Source organism: Cornus florida, unplaced genomic scaffold (assembly GCF_030987335.1).
Source record: "Cornus florida cultivar Cherokee Brave unplaced genomic scaffold, ASM3098733v1 CherokeeBrave_3.0.0_Hap2_Chr05, whole genome shotgun sequence".
In the NCBI taxonomy this organism is placed as follows: domain Eukaryota; kingdom Viridiplantae; phylum Streptophyta; class Magnoliopsida; order Cornales; family Cornaceae; genus Cornus; species Cornus florida.
In genome coordinates this window covers 108,053,670-108,076,011 of record NW_026775575.1, presented here as the reverse complement: position 1 = coordinate 108,076,011, position 22,342 = coordinate 108,053,670, and the positions used below count along the sequence as shown (strand labels likewise).

At 35.5% G+C, this 22,342-nt stretch overlaps 1 protein-coding gene across 2 annotated transcripts; it reads right to left on the bottom strand.

The window, feature by feature from the left end:
* On the bottom strand, positions 1-20,690 carry LOC132308383 (protein ENHANCED DOWNY MILDEW 2-like). Of its 2 annotated transcripts, XM_059806445.1 has the most exons (19): positions 20,399-20,690; positions 18,942-19,398; positions 18,737-18,833; positions 15,046-15,099; positions 14,819-14,961; positions 13,683-13,779; positions 13,498-13,596; positions 11,360-11,607; positions 11,164-11,253; positions 10,610-11,074; positions 10,283-10,430; positions 10,024-10,125; positions 8,740-8,832; positions 4,731-4,772; positions 3,676-3,786; positions 2,103-2,174; positions 1,887-2,005; positions 1,742-1,805; positions 1-1,633 (listed from the first exon to the last, which is right to left on the bottom strand). In XM_059806445.1, exons 2-19 carry the CDS (start codon positions 19,349-19,351, stop codon positions 281-283), a joined length of 3,807 nt encoding a protein of 1,268 aa, XP_059662428.1. In that variant the 5' UTR covers positions 19,352-19,398; positions 20,399-20,690; the 3' UTR covers positions 1-280. The 2 variants fall into 2 exon arrangements, with proteins under 2 accessions (XP_059662428.1, XP_059662429.1); XM_059806446.1 differs by lacking the exon at positions 8,740-8,832 and having other exon boundaries at positions 20,399-20,689.
* Positions 20,691-22,342: the final 1,652 nt, after the last annotated feature.

The window sequence follows — 22,342 nt, the reverse complement described above, 5'->3', positions numbered from 1 at the left end:
TACTTGTAACGTATAAAATGCATTGCCCTAGTCAATGTGTCACATACAAATAAAGATGGAGAGCTCAAAAAGTCACGCTCCATCATAAATCAGTCCGTTAATTCACATCATCATGATTTTAGGTTCAAGGCAGGAATATTGAACATCTATACAGTTCTACAATAGGTTCACTAATAAATGGACGAGAACTATACACTCTTATAAACTTTCCACTTTGATAATCTAATGCAAAATTTGATCAGCAGGGATAAATTATGGGGTAAGAGCATATGCTAAACTTCTACTCATCAAGCCAGCCATTTGTGTTATGCGGCGACAAGAACCGACAAGGGCCAGGTGCAAAGCCAAACGAGTCAGCTTGAAATCTTGATCCACGAGCTAGAGGATCATCGATACCATTTCTACTCACAGAAGGTGGCTCAAACCTAGGACTGTTCGTCCTTGTATGATTTAATTCTTCCACTTGAGGTGCATGTCGCTGCATTGTAGAAGCATTCATCCTACTGTAATAGGTGCTTCTTTGACTCCAAGAGTCGGGATCTTGTTGCCCAGAAAGTTGAACCTGTGACCTTATCTCTGACTCCCATCCAAGCTTCTCATCCATCTTGCTCATGTAGGATCTATAACCATGGCTGTGTGTATGCTCTCTCCGGTGGCCTGGAATATGCACCTCTGAATTTCTAAACTCATGATCACAACCAGGACTAGCACTGCTGGACCATCTCTGGATCACACCTGAATGAGTCTCCTGACTGTTCAAGCTTGATCTCCTTGCCAAATCATCAGCCTGCGTCCCACCATATCCCATTTGAGACTCTGTACCTGGTTCTGCACTGCTGTGATTGGGAGGATGCCGGTAACCTTCTTTGCCAACCTCTGCATGCAATGATGTCTCGAGAAAATTGGACTGGTTAGCATCCAATGATTTGTCACCAGTCACCTTGGTTGGGGAACGGTGAGACATTCCATTGTTCATCCTGCTCACAGGAGAACTTCTACCATTTTGTCTATCTTCTAGTGTTGTCTCACCTGATCCTTTATCATGTTGCCTCTTTTCAGCATTCTCACTAGATTGATTCTTCCCCTGGTCATGATTCTCATTGCCTTCCCTCTCACCATTGTTGCAAGTAAATCCTTCTTTACAACTTTCAGTCACATTTGCTCCTCTTTGTTGCAGCTGTTCTGTTTCTTCATTTTGAACTGGATGATAATCTATCAGCATGGGCGTTTCACCATTAGGCCCATGATGTTCCAATGGGTAATCATTGAACAATGCTCCGTGATTCGCATTGCCTTCCCTCTCACCGTTGTTGATAGTAAATCCTTCTTTACGACTTTCAGTCACACTTGCTCCTCTTTGTTGCACCTGTTCTGTTCCTTCATTTTGGACTAGATGATAATCTATCAGCATGTGCATTTCATCATTAGGCCCATGATGTTCCAATGGGTAATCATTGTAGAGTGCCTCGTGATTTTCCTCCAAAGGCGACTCCTCTCTTATCCTGGACGTGTGGCCATGCTGTTTGGCAATTGCCTTGTGCTTAGCAGTCCAGTTAGGGTGACTCCAAAGATAGAGTGGTGGTGGATTCACGTTTTTGTCATTCACATCAACAGATCCAGGTAAATAAAATGCCTGAAAAGGGGAAGAAGAGAAAATTTTAAGCCCCTGTAAAAAACATGCATGCAGTAGATCTAATTCAGATTCAGCCACAAGGGAACTGCAAAAAATGTCTAATTTTACCTTGCCTGCAAGCAACTCATCATCCTCCCACACCAGATCATAAGGAGGTTTCTTCTTATCCAACCTGGTAAAGGAAAATCAAGTGTGTGAGAGAGAGCATGAGAAGAGAAGGGGGAGGGGGGACAAGGAGTATTTGAGCAACTACCTTTCTGTCTCACGTGGAACAGTAAGAATAAGAAGCTTGGGCTTAAACTCAAGTGCCTTGTCTATAAATTTGTTTGCGAGGGTTGCATTAACTCCAAAAGGAGGATTTAACCCCATGATCTACTCCAGAAACAAGAACACAGATATGGTGAAACAATCAGTGATCGGACAATCAAATTTTAGAAATATTACTTAAATGAAAAACAACGCTTCTCACCAAGTGTGACCCCATTGGCAATTCCTTTGGATGGATGCTCATCCAGTCCCTCTTCTCAAAATTGAAATCATTCTGCAGAGAGAGAAACCGAGCAAGCAACGTCGAAAATCAGAGGTACAACAATAATGACGAGTAGAAAAACATCTAGCAATTTAAAAAATATATACAGGACCTCTATAAGCCAGACATCATCATTGTGATTACGATTCTTGTCATTGTTTTACTATGTTAAAAGAAATAAGAAAAATAGAAACCTGAACTTCAACAATCTCGACTGGCCTTAACCAAATCATACTCGGACAACATAGGCATAATTAAATAATAATTCGAAGTCCCACTTTTCATTCTACTATAAAACTTATGAACATCATCTATCAACAGAAGGAAATCACCAAAAAGTGATTTTAAACCATGGATAAAATTAATCTACGAGAGCTTAATTATTCAGCAGAAATGTACCAAAAAAAAAAAAAGATTAAATGAAAAAGTTTTCAAGACATTTTGGCACAGATTGAATTAGAATGTGCAAAATGGGACAGCTTATTTGTATAAATAGTTTAAGGTTTCAGTAGACGACAGATGAAAATGTTTAAAATAAAAGAAATTAAATAAATGCTCCAATACATAACAAGAACAAAGTGATATTCAGAACCATAGCAAGTATTACATAAAAAGCACGAGTAATAGTTTGCAACTATAAGAGACAACGGTTGAACAAACACGAGATATAAAACATGACTATTTGAAACTAATTTTCCTTTAAGCAAGGAAGATTTAACAAGGAGCTTATTTTCTTACTTGGATGATCGATGAAGGGGTCTAGGAAGTAAATTTAAACCTCCATATGGTATTTATTTACAATGAGATAGTAGATGATAAGGTGAAAAGATAAAACGTAAGGTGGCTTGTTGGACACGTGCCGGGCCGTGTCTAACATGTGTTGGTGTGAGACCCAGATTCTTTGACCTTTTAACCGTGTTCGTGCTTCCTAAATTACTATGGATGTGGGGTAGTAGAGAGTGAAACATGAGAGCCAATTTATTTACTTTCTTTTGGACAAAAAATATATGTGGATGCAAGATTATATAGTGGATATTTTCAAACATTGGGGGGGAATATGAGAATGTGAGAGATCTTTTGGATCCAAAAAAATCAGTGGGGGTAAGAAGGTGAAGTGGGGCATTTTTACAAATTGAGTGGGGGAATTTTAAAAATTTTAACAAAATATATAAGTAATACTGTAAAAAAAAAAAATTCAGTGGGGGCCAATGCCCCCACTGGGCCTTAATTAGGTCCGTGCCTGCTTGACCATCTTGAAATGACTAGTGTATTTAGTATTAGTTTCATAAAGATGCTTATATAAATGTGTTTTGTGTTTGTATGGATTATATATGGGACACTTCCTTCTTTTAGTGCCCCACATGTGTGAAAAAGTAAAACCAATAGCCATGACTACAAGTTAATATTATAACAAGAAAGAAAAATAGAACATCGAAAAACAAGGATAAAGTTTCATTTATGTAGCTGGTACCCGATCAAGCTGAAAACTGTTTATTAGGAAAGTTGAGATTACCTTGGCCTGTAAAATGTCGTAGTTCTGGTAGGAGCAATTCTTTCCTGTCTCATCGAGCTTCTTTTTCACAAGGCAACTGAAATCATTAGCCCCGCAAGAGAAGTCAACTATCTGTTCAAAGCACTAAGCAGTCAGGCCCTCCAAATTAAGAATAATGATAACAAGTAAAGAGAGAGTAATTAAATAATCTTCATCCACACTTAAAGCTGATCAGTTTGATTCAAAGCAACAAGGAGACCAACAAAATCTAACCCCAACATATCAAGCCCACTGATGGTCAACGTTCATTTTCTTGGTAACAAATGAGAAAGCATCCTTTGGTTCCATTATAGTTCAAGTGTCTATCAAGATTTAAATTCACAAAAGCTCCAATTAACAATTAGTCTGGTGACTCTGGTTCATCATGACAACTACTATTTAAAGGTTGTATCTTCCACCACACACACAGATATACATACATATACAAATATATGTATAAGCTAGTGCAATTCCATTGCTCAACTATTTTAATTTTCATTGCATCCATTTGGCTTCAGGACGGGACTGTCCTACACATAAAATATCCAATTAAATAAGAAACAAATTTTGTATATGCCTAAACTCTATCCAAAAGTATAAACTCTTTATTTGCTTGTCTAGTATAAAGTTTATAAGCATGTGATCACTGTTGGAGTGAACTTAGATAAGGATCCTCATCCTCATCCACCCATATTGCGGAAACATAGACCCCAAAATGCAAATGATATGTCGTAACAAATCAGAGCGCATCAAAGTATGGTCAAATGGAATAAAAATTCCAAACCAGCCCCCTTCTCAGTGCAAGGTAACATAAACTTATTCTAATTAGATCATCATTGAAATTAGGCGGACAACTATGCTCGTCACACAGATTTTTAGCAGACATAGATGAGCATCAATCATCTCATGTCCCCCATCATCTCAAAAAATGTTCAACAATGGACCACCCCATGTAAAAGTAAGAAATACAAATAAATTATGTATTTAGGCAATAAAGTATCTATATAACAAAGAAACATATGAGCACAAATTCTTACCATGTCGCCATCTTGTACATACCAATGCAGCATATCAACAATCTGCACAACAGAAATGTGGGCTTAAAAATTCATAAAGCTTGATGGAAGTGGTAACTTTTAGATATAAAAGGTATAATGAGCAAGTCCAAATATAAAGGAGAAAACTTGTAAAGAGGAACTCCAAAAAACTAAAAAAGCATCCTCTCAACAACTGCTACCTTTTAACTGAACCAAATTACTTGTGTCCAAGTACAACACGAAAATTGCTCCAAAGCATAATTTGAAATTGAGAACTCTAGCAATCAATATACCCTTTGTTAAACTATGACGAAACGTAAAACACACCTGCTTCATGCCAAATTGAAGTACATTTTTAAACCTTCTTACTTATTGCAAGAAAAAGTCAAACTTTAATTGTTTGGAAAGAAGAAGAAAACAAATGGAAAATCAAACTGGATCTTTTGTCTGAACTCAATTCAACAGGAATTTTTTTTTTTTTTTTTTCCTAACTATCTGGGTCACCTACAAGAATCCTATTTAGCCATTCTGCTCTATCTAAAACCATAGTCTCGGTAACAAAGGCCATCACACCTTCCCTATCTTTCTCAACCCATGTTAATTTTAGTCTCCTCCTTCCCTACCATTATATCCTCAATAAGCATTACACCACTGTCTCATCGGTGGTGCAGTTATTGACTATCATTGCACATGGCTGTCGGTATTCAGTCATTTATATCTTACCAGCACTACTTCAACCAACTCATGCATGTGTTTATTTTAATTTTCCTTCGTGTCTTGACACACATCTAGCTCAACATTGCATTCTTATTACACTCATTTTGCAAAAATGTTACTGGTACTTCTTAGGGCCTAACATTCTTATCCCATAAAGTATGGCTGGTCTAAAAGTTGTTATATAGAATTTACCACTTTCAATTTAGAGGAATATAAATTTCACCTTGTATGCAAGAATTACTCTACTTTACTCAACTGCTTGAATTTTATAATTCACATTGTCTTAAATTCCTCTCTTTAAACATAATTGAACCTACGTAGCGAAAATGTTGGCTTATTGGTATCTCTCAACCCTCAATATTAACTACATCCCTGCCAGTACTTCCGGCTTTACTAAAGTTACATTTCACATATTTAACTTTAACATTACTTTTCTTAAACCCTTTTAAATCTACAGCTTATGACGCCGCCTTACCAAGAGGATACGATTAAATCGTCTTCACATCAATATTGAAACAAAATAAATTAGAAAATCAAGAGAAAGGAGAATTGAAAGGCAAAATTTATTTGCTGTAAAATAATTCTCTGCAACTCAAAAACTGATCGACCCTAGAAATTACAATGATTTATATAGTAGAATTTATTCCTCCCCAATCCTAGCCGTATATTAGCTAACTACCAAATATAAAATAAAACCAACATAGGAAAGTCGCTAAAAATCAGAAAATTACACCAACTAAGGAAATTTCAGAATATGGAAGGTTTCTAAAAATCACAAATTCCATTGCAGAAAATTAGAAATTCTGCATGCATCAGCTTATCTTCAGACCTCCACTCTAATTTCATCAATTAAAACAATATAGTCAAAATATATAATATACACAATGAAACCTTAGTTAGAATGTATTTTGTTAGTTTGTCCGTAACTAAGACAAAAGTACAAAACGATATGGGCTTGCTACCAACCTTTGATGTATGCCTTAAATAATAAAAAATTCACTTGTCTTTCCCACTATGGTCACAATTTGATCATACGCGTCCTTTAACACATCAGTATATTCATCAGTAACTGTTTACTTTCTAACTAATGCTTATAGGATTTCCATGGGCAAAATACATAGAATTTTGGAATCAAACATGGTGTGATTGCTTAAAGAAGGTAACTGAGTTTTCTTCAAAGCTGATATCAGTTTATACTCAATCATATCAAACAGAAAACAAGGAACTTCGCATTTACTAGACAATTTAAAACTTCAAAAAGATAAAATTTCGGATTTTAGAGCATTAGAATTCAACATGCAACACAACTGACTGCAAAAAACAACACTGAGAGATAAAATGACAGAAATCTAAAAGTTCTATAAATTTCTGGTCGCTCCCTGAAAATCATGTGTGATTAATTGTGTCTTTATAATAATGATAAAAAATGTTGTTTGACCATGACATAGAAGAATTGCAATGCGACGTCCTACATCGCCTGGGGGGAGAGGTTGTTGGCACTTACATGTGTGGACACCTCCCAACTTTGTACACGCGTTTTGGGAAAAACCGTGAGCACTGAGGGGAGAGTGTGCAAAGAGGACAATATCTACACAGGTTATGGTGGATTGTGATAGATGGTTTTTGAGGCAATCCCCAACCGGAAGTGGTGGTAACGTGCACAAGCCCATGCGGGTCAGGCCATCAAGGACGTTGGGTCCCATGAGGGGTGATTGTGACTTCTCACGTCACCTGGGGGGAAGAGGTTGTTGGCACTTATGTGTGGACACCTCCCAACTATGTAGATGCGTTTTGAGGAAAACCTAGAGCATCAAGAGTAGTGTGCGCAAAGCGGACAATATCTACACGGGTTGAGGTGGGTCGTGACATGCAAAGTACTTGTAACAGTAAACCATTAACCTCATTTTCCCAATTCTTTTACTCTTATCTCTACTAGACACACACACATGCATGGTAGGAATCCTCTTAAACTCTTCATGTATGGTTGCAAAAACAAGATTTTATCAAATTGTATTTATGATGATTGCCTTTTCTTTGTACATCATCTGAACATTTTCTCAAGCAAACAATAAAGAGAGTACCATTCATTCTTCATAATATAATGTTGTTTAAAGAATATGCACAGATTCCAATTTTTTTAGCATGCCATGGTTGGCCTCGACAAATATAAGCACTTTGGAATTGAACTGGGAATCAGCCAATTTGATATGTAGGTATTTTACAATGAGAAAAACCAATATTTGTTATGACAGAACATTTGTTTTTTTTAAAAAAGAAAGTAAATCATCACTGTGATGTCTGCAACCATAATGCTAATTTAGATAAAAATCAAGAACATTGAACTATGCTGAAACAACACTAATTCCTTTACCCACTTCAGCCAATTCAACTAATGTCCTACTCTTCTGACACAGCTCAAATGACTGCAGCATGATTCAGCAAAAGAGTTTGAAATTTTAAACAGTTCTTATGTGGCCCTACCGCCCTACCATATAAACCAGGGTTGGCTTGATACAATTGGAGGCCTAAGGCGAAAACTTTAATGGAGGCCTCCAACACCACAAACTCCAAGTCATTTTTACCACCGTCTTTTCTTTTCTTTTCTTTTTATTTTTCCTTTGGGTAAGTTCACATTTACTACCATGCCACCGTTGTTCATTCAACTCTAAATAGCTCGTACTCAAGGTACACATCACATTGCAGACTCATCATATTTTTCATCACTCCCTCCACATATTGCACAAAGTAACACATCAGAGCTCTCACACTTATCCAGTCGAACACTACACTTAAAAATAATTATAAACACTAATTCACAAAGCCACATGGACATACAAACAATTACACTAACACAAATCATACACCACACATCCAAAACCCCATCAACCACTAGGACAATGTATCATATTAAACTACTCTAAATTTTTTTTTATTTTTTATTACATTCTTAGGTATGGGAAGTATTTGAAATTATCACAATAACAAGTAGTAACACTAGGTTTTTGAGAGAGAGAACTAATTATTTTTTGAATACTAGTAAAGCTAAATTTGAGAATTTACTTTTTTTTAGAAAATCAAATAAATTGGATAGATTCATAGCTCATGTTATTAAGAGACTCACAAACAAAATTGAAAGTTGCTAAGAAAAAGGAAGCAGTTGGGGACCTTCCCCCAAATTTGGGCCTTAGGCGAGTTTGATTGCATCAATCAACATGAACACACGTTCTTACAAGAAATGATCGTAGAAAAAAATACCCTTTTTTTTTCCCTAAGCAAACTTCAAAATACTAACCTCTTTTAGCTTCTCCACTTTTGTGAAAAGGCGACCAAAAGACGTGTAGCGCATGCCATAGAGAAATGGTGCAAGATACACCTTTAGCTTGTTCTACAGTGGAATGAATCAATTAGACACGTGAAACCAAGTGAAATATTAGATGCGACAACTATAATGTGCAAACTGATGCAATGAACTTCTAATGCAAATTTCTGATGACTAATTATAAGGCAAGGCGAATTTTTGCAACCAACACAATTCCTCTTCCATGACAGCTACAGAAGGTTCTATAATCCATTGAAAAAATTAGAAATGACGACAATTACCCCGCTAATATATTAATAAATACAATAATTTTCGTGACTAATACCATTTTACTTACACTGGCTATATAGATAGTATAAATTAAACCACACACCCATTTCTCACATCTCATAAGCTTCAAGATACGGTGTTAGCTATCAACATTCCTAATAACGTCATCAACATGATTTCATCTTCTGGTTGTCATCAGGAATGCGAACCAGGTAGAGAAGAGGGGAGGGAGAAGACGTAATCCTCTTGTATACAAGCTTTGTAAAAGCTGGATAGAAACCACAATTGAAACTAGGATATAACAATAAATCTATTTCTTTGTAAAGTCACAAATAAGCCCGTAGTCCAATTCAACCCTTCCCTAACCCCCAAAAAGAGGAAAAGGGGAAAGCTTCATACAATGGAGTGCTGTATTTTGCTCACAACAACTAGATGTTACAAGCATCTACTTCCAGTTAAAAGATTCCTAACGCGAAATGCGTGAATAATTTTTGTACCTATGTATCCAACAACAATCTATTGACACAAATCAAGGTGCGGTAAATATTTTTTCTAAGCTCAGAATCAGATGCATCAGTCTAAAAATAAATTGATGCACATTAATTAACGAATAATTAATACATAAACAATGACCATAAAGAAGTAAGGAGTATGAAGGCAAATAACTAGTTCCTCCTTTAATATCAACTAGATATTGGTCGTATACTTGCCTGCTAATATTAAGTAGATGTGAATCACAACCTATGTGAATGTTCTTCAACCCATCACATTTCTTCCACTTTGCATTCACATAATTCTCATTTATCCATTTTCTTATTTATTTACACATCAAAACTTCACTCACATTGCCAAGTGGCACTATTTAATTAAAAAAAGATACCCAAGCATTTGAGACACTAAAACGGGTACTCCTTTTTAAATCATGAGAATAGATAAAACGAAAACTTGAAAAAATAAAATTTTGAACAAACAATTGTTGACAGTTACCTTCCACTTAATTATCTGGTTCAGAAGCCCAGGCTCACAAACAGCTTTTGCATCTTCAATACTGCACCCTTCTTCTAGCTTCTGTAGAGCTGCACGAAGAGCCTGCACACACATAGTAAATTGTGTAAAATATTTCCTAGCTTAAAAAAAAAAAAAAGATTTAAAAGAAGAACCGTGTAAAGCACTTGAAACAGTAAACTTTGGCAGAAATTGGATACCATTTACAACCAAGTTAGACATCAAAATTATAAAGATATACCTCTACAGAACCCTCCACCTTTCCCAAGGTAATAGCTTTATCCACAAGATAGTTTGATGAGCATGCATGGGTTATTGGCATTTTGTGCTTTTTGATGATCTGTTCCAGTGTTATTGAAGATGACGCATCTTTCATTAAAGCCATTATTCTGCAGTACAATAAATAAATGTTAGAATATGACACAACCTAATGTATGCACTGCAACTAAAGAAAATAGATCACTGATAAGGAGAAGCACTATCATATATCACAATTATTTTTTTTTTTAGCAAAGACAGAGAGAACATAAAGAATGTGAGAATGCGGTGATGAAATAATACGCTTCACCTCCTCTTTGTATCAGCATCTAGAGGTAGTGAACTGAATGTTTCCTTTGCAACAAGCTTAGCAGTAGGGGTCCGCTCGAATTCACTATCAGGTTTGTCCTCCATCCCGCTTTCATCAGTAGTGGCCTTGCTGACTTTCACAGAGGCAGTCTTGTTTGAAGGCTTTCTGGAAGTATCCATTACTTTCTGTTTCTTCAAGGATTCAGGTCCACTTGATCTTCTCTCCCTCTTTTTGGAAGAATTGCCCTCCTTAATAGCAGAAGACAATTCTTCAAATCCTTCAGTTGCCTTCTCAACAGCTTTATTCCTAGGAGCATCTTCTGAAGCCAGACTTCCCCCCTTTGACGCTAACTTCTTTCTGCTTGAGAGCGGTGCTGAGGCTCGATTTTTCTTCTTTTCTGCCACTTTTGGGAATTTAATGTGGTTTCGGATAGGAGTCATAAATTCATCATCAATCTCATGTTTTCTGTAGAAAGAAAGAAACTAGCTGTTAATTTTTTGGAAGCTAGTGTAGACACAATTAACAAGAAAAGCAAGAGATTTTGAAAAACTTACAAGCAATAAATCAGAATACGGTTGGGGATAAGACCTTCCCAAGCCCTTTGTATGATGCCTTCATCCTCCAGATCTTCGAAAGCAATCTTCCTGATCAAAATAACCCAAGCATAAACCATATATTAAGAATACTTTAGACAATAAGAATTCATGACAATATAAAAAAACAAAATCTAGAAAAAACTTAAAGTAGTACCTAGGCAAGCATCTTCTGTGGTAGGATTTCGGACAACGTCTACAAACACAAAATTGCAATTCAGGATCCATCTTATTTTCTCCCAGCTTACAGACATGGCATTTATGGATAGGACAAGTGAAAGATTCCCCTGCAGCAATCTTTTTCTGAAGCCCTTCTTCGTCAGTTTCACTATCACAGTGGAGCAGTTTTGCAACACAATGTGGATGGTAAAAACGGCCACATGTTGCAGAAACACAGGGAAATACCTGATAAATTTTCAGGAATCAAAAACTTTGAGTAGTGCAGATGCAAATCTAAGTAATAATAAAGAACACGAAGAAACACAATTTATAGGAATCTGTGGAGGTATGACATTGATATGTTTCTTGATTAGTCTCACCTAGACTTTTGTAATAAATAGTTATTACAACAATCTGAGAGAAAACAGATAATTATGACTACTCTAATCAATTGCTAAGATGTTCATCTATCAAAGGGAAAGAGAGGGAAACCAGGGGCTGTGATTACAAATTAAAATGCAGCCACAAAAGGAATTACCAGAGCTCAGAATTGCATTGGGAAAAAAATGATCAGGTCTAGCAAGCATCTACCAAAGAAAATAAAAGCGGTGCTCTTCTTCACTGAATCCTATAAGCGATCACAGTGAGAACCGGGAGAGTGAAGTGATAAATTTGAAAACAAATTAGTTGTGAAGTATTGAAAATAGAATAGGATGTTCTCATGCAGGATATAAGAGAGAGAGAGAAAAAAAAAAAAAAAAGTTATAACCATACTAAAACATAAAAGGAATCAGCAAGGTCTCTTAGCAAAACTATATAACTAAGAAACAGGAGAGGAAGCAAACAAAGGAAGCAAATTATTTTGATGTATGAAGAATAAAAGTATCTAAGAAGCCTTCTAAGCCACCAAAACAAAACTCAAGATAGCACATTCAAGGAACTATGAATATGGCCAAGGAAAAAGAAAATAAAAGAAGAATGGCAGGGGAATCGTGCGTCTTTAGGATCTTTATCTAATGCATCTCTAGGAATCACTAAACTCATTTTGAATATACAATAATTTGTCAGTTTTCACAAATGTCCAGCATTAGACAGAAGATCATTTTAATCTTGCTTCATTAATGGTTCGTTGCAGAGGATTAAGATGGAAGAATGGAAGAAAGGATGGGGGTTGAAAAGAAAAGAGAAGGATAATTATCTCGCTCTTTGGTAGGACTGAAAGGAAATGAAGAGAGGAGGGAAGGCCCTTACTGGACCACCTATTCCTTCCTCCCAAAAGTGGGAGGAATGAGGAGGGAAAGAACTCCATCACCCTTTCTTACATTATTTTCCTTCAAACACCACCATTCATTTAAAATGCAAAAGTATACTTGTGAGATCATGAAACACCAAAATCCTTCTTTCAAACTTTTCTTCTTACTTAAACAAACAAAACGAAGGAACACCCTTCTTTTCCCCTAAAATAAATACCCTCCAGCTTCTATATACCTTCCCTCCCTTACAATTTCCATCCCTCATACCAATTGGAGCATGAAACTCTAAGTAAGTGATACTAGAACTTCAATTTTATAATGATCTTGATGAACTAGAACCACCTTCCATTTAATATTATAAATAAACTATTCTTAACATGGCCATTGCCTGGTGTATGGTAAAATGTCCTTGTTACGACAAACGCAGCGAACCCAAGAAATAATCACATAACACGACAAAAAATAAACACGCTACACACAAAGAACACAAAGATTGAGCACAGTTCGACACAAATTGTGTCTAGGTGAAGATCCTGTGAAAGGTTTCACCATGCGAAAAACAAGAGATTACATGTTTCAGCCCCCAAACCCTAGCGGGGTCGCAATGCGACTCGGAACCAAATTCGGGCCACAACATCACAATCCTACTTGTCAAGCATGAGAATGCAGGTTCGGATCCCGTGAGCAATCATTTTGGACGACGTCTGTATCCAGTCTGCCCCTCCTAGCTCCCTTAATTAAGGGAGACTTCACAGGGTAATGACCTCTTTCTTAAACAACCTACTCTTAATCAATTAGCATTTGTAATACTAAAGGGGAGGGGCGATAGAACAACCAACTTTAAAATAATAGTTAAGCTTTTTTAATTTTCAAAAAAACATACCTCAGCACCAGACAATTTATCAGAAGAGGCTAATTCACCACAAGAAAAGCACTGATGCTGCTTGTATTGACAATTCTTACAGAAAAAATCTTGTATTGCCTGCAAAATGTTACATGTATCTAAGAAGACGCTCTAAAGAACAAGAAAATGCAAACATAAAACAGTAATATGAAAGGACAACATACTTCTACTTGTTCATCAGAAAAGCCGAGAGATTCACACTTTGATTCAGAACCAGCTTCTACAGTTGCATGAAATGACCTCATGCACCTCCCTTCGCAACTGTATGAGATCACAAATGACATTACATTTTTTTAATAAAGTTTCTTAGGTGATGAGTTAAAAAATAAAATCACAACCCTCAAAAGTAGTTAAACAAAAGATTAGACAATAACTAGCATGTTTCACATATTTCCACCTTATGATAGTCTGCAGGTAAATATAAAGTTGGTATACCAAATAAAATTTACATAAAACAAAATTAATGAACAAGGTGCCCCATAGAAATGGCAGACAAGATTTACCAATTAAATAATCAGCAGACGATTTTAATGTACAAGTAATATGAAGGTGATAAACCATATACTCCATTTTTATGTTTAATGTGAAAGTGAAACAAAATTAACTAACAAAAAGAAGCCCCATAGAAATGACAGACAAATTAATCTGTCAAATACTCAGCAGGCAATTTTATACACTGAAACAAAAGATGCTCAACACTATTAATCTCAATCACATCTAGCACCAAATATTAAGTCAAGATAACCCAAAACTAACCATGCTAACAGATCCATTCAGACTTCCCTTTCTTCTTTTTTTTTTCTTTTCTTTTTTTTTTTTGAAGTCTTGCCTTCCAATACTGAATAGCTTTTCATTCAATAACTCGCAAAGATGAATCAAGGAAATTATTATCATCAAACCTCAATACTCAGTTGAAAACAGTTAAGTGTTAAATTGTGTTTGCTTTTTCAAAGAATATTCACGATTAGCACACATTCATAATCTTTCATCTCTGTAGCTCTTATATGATTAAAATATTTTAAGCTCTCAATAACGCAGCTATCCAAAAGAATATTTTTGAGGCTAAACAATTACTGTAAAAATAATTATATTACTAAAAAAAAAAAATCTTGAAAAAAAAGGCCGTTAGTTGCCCAAAAAACAAAACACAACAATGACCATGAAGCAAAAAAACACTTCAGAACTGGTGTACTTACTACTACGTACCAATTATACAAGATAATAAGCATTTAAAAATCATAATAAATATTATTGAGATAGTGATGAATAAATACAAAGAAACAGGACAAGAAATGCATACCACAAAAGATCACCACCATTGTCACAAATTGCACAAACAGAATCAAACAGGTCACTTTCTTCATCTGATTCATTTTCCTCAGCTTCGTCCATCATCTCATCATCATCAACTACAAACCCAGACTTTGCTGTAGTTCCAACATCCTGCCAGACAAATAATCATATTCACTCGAAACATGATTTTGTTGTGGAAAAGACCAAGAGGGTGGATGGGGAAGAGAATAGAACCTCATCAACAGCTGTCCTCTTTCTGGGCTTCTCCTCAAAAAATGGAACTAAAAACTGTTCAAACCACAGTTTTTCACCAATCATCAGTGTGTAAACTTGGGAGATTTAATGAAAAAAAATCATAAATCAATCCTCCAAAATATTTTGAGAAAGAAAAAACTTCGAATTTATATTTCGTTTGTTACCCATATAAATCGCTACCCTAGAACATATTTTCCATGTAAAACTTTATGCATAGAAAAAGAGAAGACTTTGATTTTATATTTTGTTTGTTTCAATGTAAATCACTACATTGGAACATATTTTCCATGTAAAATTTTAAACATAAAAAATCATGTTCCCTCTCATTTTCAGTTTCAATATTTATTATTAATTAAAATAAAAAAATATATATGGGCTCTTGATATGCTTGCAGTGCGGAAAATTTGTTAACCAGAGAAGCTCAATGACTTCAACCAGATATAACAATAGTGTCATCATATTAAGGTTCTTGACCTGATTATTGAATACTAATATGGGTTAAGTACGGAAAACACCCCTCTACTATGCTTACGGTACGTATCACACCCCTCATGTGCACAAAACCCCCAAACTATCAAATTGTGCAAATAAGTCATACAGGCACATTAAAGTTAGACATTGCCCAAATTAACCTTATATAGACATTTTACACATTATTTAAAAAAACATGATTTTGTGAAATGATAAAAAAGGGCACAACTTAAAAGGACAATGCTTAGGTCCTACCTAATTGAGCTCCACCTTCATTAATTTGAGTTTTAGTGAGAGAGAGAGAGAGAATAACCTCCTCGAATCACCAGTAGACTTGATCTTAATTACTTGACTCCACAAATTAAACCACAAAATAAATGGCAGAAATATAATCAGTTGTGAGCGTGCGTGCGTGTGAGAGAGAGAGAGAGAGATGCTAGGTTAAGTTTTTCCGTTTCCTTGTGATATACAGGATAGACCATCTACTTGTTTAGAAGATGTGCAGTATAGGGCGGTACGTTTTTACTTACCAATGTCTCATTGGTTTTCAGTACTTTATAAAGTTTATACATTTGACAGTTACTTGTATCCAAGGTTTGCAGTCACAATATTGATCGAGGTATTGGACGTGGTCGCGGTGTAACGGACTCGGGCTTGTATCGGTGTTACGTAACGGAATCAGTTATCGCAGTCGTGAATTTTTTTCAAACTCGCACATTGTGACCAAAAATGGACCGCTACGCTACTTTTTACAACATAATTCAATAAAGATGAATTTTTAGTGAATTTTGGTAATTTTTATTGGATTTTTTAATACAAAAAACACAAGTAATGACTAATTATCTTTTTACTAAATTAATAAATAATAATATATTTAAATATCAAATAAAATAAACATTCATACTATATTGGAAATAAAGTATTGACAATAAATGTTGAATCTTCTAATTTCTAAAATTTGAAATAAAGTATTGAAGGGTGTTTGAAATTAGTGTGGGTAAAGTAATAAAAAATTAATTAAGTAGAAAAATAAAATTAAGGAAAAACATAACTTATTGGACATAAGAAAAAATATTTTAATGAGATAATGTCGTAATTACAAAAAGATTGAGGCTTAAATTATAATTTTTATATAGATAAAAAGATAAATACAAAAAGCTACTGCCTTATTTTGATAAGGAAGTTGGATGCGTGGGTAGGGAACTGAACAGAGAAAAGAAATATCTATTTCGGTAACAATGGAAATCAAAAGAAGGAAATCGCAGAAAAAATTCCATTTGAGACCTAACAGATCTCTGTGGTGTCTTCTTAGGAATGAAAAGAAATCAGGAAAGGAAATATTGTCTTCATCAATGACGGGAAGAGCTCCTATAATCACATGAAGAAGGAATTTTCGGTTGCATCTGTAGGTCTGGAAAATTGGATCAGAGTTTCTTCCTTCTCTTTTTTCTTGGCCGGTTCTTTGCCTGAACTGGCCTGTTCCTTAATTAAATGCTGTTACGGTAGGAGTATCGGGTTCCTAGAATACCAGCCGATACTGATGTGCATACCGGAGCTCACCGGTACACCGATGAGTTTCAGTATCACTCCTTCGATAGAAGGTTGCGAACTGGCCGACACGTAGCCAACCGGCTGGTTCGCTGAACCATGCTTGTATCTTTATTCCCAAGTTAATCAACCAATTTTTCGTCTCCTACTGACTCTAGTTTTACTTCAACAAATTTTTTTATCACCATTGGTCCATTACATATTAAGCTTAATTAAAAGAACAGAAGAGTTCAAATGTTATGGGATTGCCAAATTAATCCATATGTTCAAAATCCTATGTTTTGCAAATTCCACCCCAAAGACATTTACTTTATGATACATGACCAGCTTTTGATTAATCCTTGGTACAATTCTCTCATACTATTGCCTCTAATTTACCACCTCTAAGCGGATCACTCTGCATTAATTTGAGTTTCTCTCTCTATAATATGATTTTAGTGAGAGAAATATATTAGTGTCAATATTAGCTTGTTTGGTGAGAGAGGGAGATTTGCTGGTGTATATATACATATACATTGTGTGCGTGTGTGTGTGTATGGGAGATAGAGATGGAGATTTGTTGGTGTATATATATATATATTTATTTATTTATGGGAGATGAAGATGGAAGTTAATTGTTAAGCCTCTTATGGAAGATGGAGATTAGCTAGAGAGAGGGGAAATCTCAAATGGGGGTTAAATAAAGTTGACGTGCATATAACACACCTCTGCTATGAAAAAATATATAATACACATCCCCTTGGACATTTTCGGAAGGCTGAAAGGGCAAAATGGGCATTAAAGCATTACTTTATGTTAAATACATGCAAAAAGCAATTTGAGGGGTGTTTTCACAGATTTTTAAAAGAATAAGGGAGATAATGGCACACTTTTTAAAATAGGTGGTGAAAGTGTTATGCGGAGTATACTTTATGGGTGTTTTCCTCACTTAATCCTAGTAATATCTCCTGTTCACAACTATTTGCATAGGGTGAGTGCATTTCTATAAAAGCTATAATAAAGAGTAAATGACCTAGTATACACTTTGCTTATATGACATACTAAGGATAAATAAACATAAAACAGTAACCATTTCTAAATTTGAAAATTTAAGAGAGAAGCAAGTATCAAAAGGAACAGTTTGAATAAGCAAAAATACCATTTTAAAGTGACAGGTCTCAGCTTCTTGTATGAATATTTAATATTATTAGGATAATGACTATAAACAAAGATGGTAAATTTGAAGAGCGAAATTTCCACCTGATGATTCAGGAACATGTGAATTGTAACTATTTTTTTTATCACCAAAGCATCAGCTTTTCATCGGGAAGACAAAAGAATTGACATTTGTTCTTGTATAATACAAGATAAATTGTTCAAAATTACTTTCCATCTTTTTGGAATGTACCTTCAAGAACACCACTGTGTCACTGTCAAATGGTGTCCTATTTTATATAAGAAAGTAACAGGAAAATGGCCTCCAATGTTTATCTTCGCTTAACTCAAGCTTCAAACATCTAAAAGTAATTTAGATTATAATCTGTTGTGATAATATATGTAACAGGCAAAATGGTACAAATTTTCAGAAACAATTAATAAACTTATTGCGCACAAAAGAATCATAATAAGCCCTTGCCATATGGTTTTGATAAGATAAGAAACCAATACGAACCTTGAACTTTGCTAAACTTTGGTCTTTTTTAACAGCTTCACTGATCAAAGTACTGTGATCCACCAGATCAGTCTCAGAAGGTCTGGTATCATAAAAGCTGCAAATTGCATAAAGTGTGAAATTTTCAATTACTACAGGAAAGAAAAACAAAACAAATAATAATAATAAAATAACATTGAATGGGCCGAGATATCTGAAGGAAAACCTGAAAACTTTAGACAAATGATTCCAAAAAGAACTCCCAGATGTTTCTGGATTTTTCTTCACGAAGTGCAAGCAGTGAATAGTGATCAAGATAGTCCTAATAGTATCCTGGAAACTCTTTCTTGGCTTTTGAAGCTTGATCCAATTATGTTCTTTGTATAGCACCGATATCTCTGGCTTTGCATCTGAAAGATCGAACTTCCATGCTGTGACTTGCTTATATATTTTCTGAAGCCCATTATCAGTAATCCCATGCAAGAATATTTGCTTTCTCTTGCCATCTGGGCTCTTACCCTTATTCCATTGAACTGGCAACTCTGCAAATGAAATGGGCTCATCCTTGTCATCAACAAAGTGGTAGTTCGAGACAGTATGTGGCACAAGTTCACCCTCATCATCTGAAGATGCCATTCGCTTCTTACAGTGACACGACTTGCACCAGCTGTTTACTTAATATTCTAACAAGAAAAGGAAAAAAGATTAAAGAAGAGATTTGAAATAGAAAAACAAAATAATAAGCAGTTCATACATTTTGAGAATAGAACAATTATCATCGCCAATAATACAAATTTTGACATAACTAGATGGCAACCCATAATATGACACTATAATATCAGTTGTGTGTTGTGATAGTGTCTCCATTTTTGTTTAATACAAAGATCTTCACTCAACAGCCGTGCCACAACCAACCATTTGCCATAGTTGGACAGTATTTTCATTCCTCATAAACCAACACAATACCAGGAACATAATTCCAAGTTTTACTTCATTCTCTGTACCATGTTGTATCTCAGCGCAACCAAATAGAAAGTTAAAAAAAACTTTCCTGAATTACAATAGGCCTAACGCCAAAATTTGGCTTGGTTGAAAGGAAATCAATTTTTTCCCCCTTTTGGGAACTGAAACAAAATGAAAAACACAAAATTTGAAGGACCTGCTTTGTTCAGAAAACTCAAAATCATAAAAGTGTGGGGGAAAAAAATGGTAAAATCAGTCTGGTTGCCAGTTTCTGAAAACTGTTTTATAATAACCCATTTAGGAAAAAAGTTCTCTTCATATAGAATTGTCTTATACTTCTCTTAAAACCGTTCTTTATATTATAAGTTCTTGACAACTGAACTTTTCCCTTTCCTACTTTCCCAAAACCCATAAAGTCCAATCCTGTTCGATAATTTATGGCATCATTCAATTACTCAAATACAATTAGATCATATGAAATATTTTATAAGTTCTTGACAACTGAACTTTTCCCTTTCCTACTTTCCCAAAACCCATAAAGTCCAATCCTGTTCGATAATTTATGGCATCATTCAATTACTCAAATACAATTAGATCATATGAAATATATATATATATAGAACCAATTTTAATGTCCCTTATTCAATTAATAATTTGGACTCCAGGAATCCCCAAACAGAGAGAGAGCATAGAAGATGAAGGTGAATGTGAATGATTTACCAGAACGCCAATCACCAGGGAAGTCACCGGAGAGCGGAAGCGAGACGGCCTAAACCCTAGATTATGTGTGTGTGGACTCCGTAAAGAGCTAGTGCGCGAAAGTTGGCGACGCTGTGTGTTTTCCTGCTGTCTGTGCAAGTGTACTCGGTATATAGATTGGAACGGAATTGGATTGGGCATCAAATATTTTTCTGATTTTATTCTTTTCTTTATGGATAAGTAGGTAACACAATTCTCTGAAAGTAGGATTCCTTTCCTTTTATGAAAAAGGTAACATAATACCATCAGAATAGATTGTATCCTGGACTGACCTGCTATCCTGGACTGACCTGCACTGGCGTTTCCCAATAAGAATTTACATATTTTTTAAATTTTAAAAAATAAAAAATATAAGTTATACCCATTTTTAAGGTTTAAGCCTCACAATTATATTTTTTTGTCCTTTCTTTGCTTATGTGTATCTCACTCACAGGGTCATTCATATCTTTCTTTTTCCCTAGTTCCGGCAACCAATAATTTCAAATCTGTAATAAATATGTGTATGTGTAAATATATAGCGAGAGAATAATGAACGGAGAGAGAGAGGACAAACAAAGAGACTCTGAGAGAAAGAGAGAGAGGACGAACAGAGAGAAAGAGAGAGAGAGGACGAACAGAGAGACAGAGAGAATGAGACTTTAGATTTTTTCATTTCAAAATTGTACATGCCCAATGTCTTTTATAGGCTTCAATAATGGCTTCTTCAGTACGCTTCCATAGCAATCTTCTTTGTAAGCCATAAAGACTATGATTACATGTATGACTTAATAAATTTGTGGAGCTCACAACAAATGTATATCTATATAATACTCCCCCTTGGGGTCCACAAAACTACACTAAGAATATGCCTCGTTAAAACCTTGCTAAGGAAAATCTAGTGGGACAAAACCCTAGCGAAGAAAAAAGAGTACAGAATTCTTATGTATCTTGAAAATGGTATTGCATAGATTAAAATTGCCTCATTAAAACCTTGCCAGGAAAACCCAGTGGGACAAAACCTGGACGAAGGAAAAAGAGTACAGCATACCAATACCTCTTTGATGAATTGCTCCCCCTCATTAGATCAACCCTGAAGATCCTTTAGTTGACGCATTCCAATGTTGTGCACCAGCTTCTTGAATGTTGTAGTTGGAAGCGTTTTAGTGAATAAATCTGCTAGATTTTCACATGAACGTATCTTCTGAATATCAATATCACCCTTTTTCTGCAGTTAATGTGCATAAAAGAATTTTGGTGAGATGTGCTTGGTCCTGTCACTTTTAATATACCCTTCTTTCATCTGTGCAATGCATGCCGCATTATCTTCATATAATATTGTTGGACTTTCTTTTATTGATGAGAGACCACATGTTGTTCGAATATGCTGGATCATTGATCTCAACCAAATGCATTCCCTGCTTGCCTCATGAATTGCGAGTATCTCAGAATGATTTGAAGAAGTGGCAATCATTGTCTGTTTCATCGATCGCCATGATATAGCTGTGCCGCCACAGGTAAACACATACCCTGTTTGTGAATAAGCTTTATGTGGGTCAGAAAGATAGCCGGCATCTGCATATCCAACTAATAGAGACTTTGGTGCCTTCAAATAAAACAAGCCCATATCAGTTGTGCCACGAAGATATCGCAATATGTGTTTGATTCCATTCCAGTGTCTGTGAGTTGGTGCAGAACTGTACCGTGCTAATAAATTGACTGGAAAAATTATATCAGGTCTTGTGCAATTTGCAAGATACAAAAGAGCACCAATCGCACTGAGATAGGGCACTTCAGGGCCAAGGAGTTCTTCATCATCTTCATGAGGACGAAAATGATCTTTCTTGATGTCCAGTGATCGGACAACCATTGGGGAGCTCAATGGATATGCTTTATCCATATGAAAACGTTTCAGAATCTTTTCTGTAT

What these genes read in the sequence shown, in the direction of transcription:
- LOC132308383 (XM_059806445.1), bottom strand. Translation starts at nt 19,351, where the DNA reads ATGGCATCTTCAGATGATGAGGGTGAACTTGTGCCACATACTGTCTCG. An exon ending in AGGTGGAGGGTTCTGTAGAG is followed by an intron (nt 10,126 to 10,282) that starts GTATATCTTTAT and finishes ATGTGTGTGCAG; the next exon opens with GCTCTTCGTGCAGCTCTACA. An exon ending in GTTCCACGTGAGACAGAAAG is followed by an intron (nt 1,806 to 1,886) that starts GTAGTTGCTCAA and finishes TTCCTTTACCAG; the next exon opens with GTTGGATAAGAAGAAACCTC.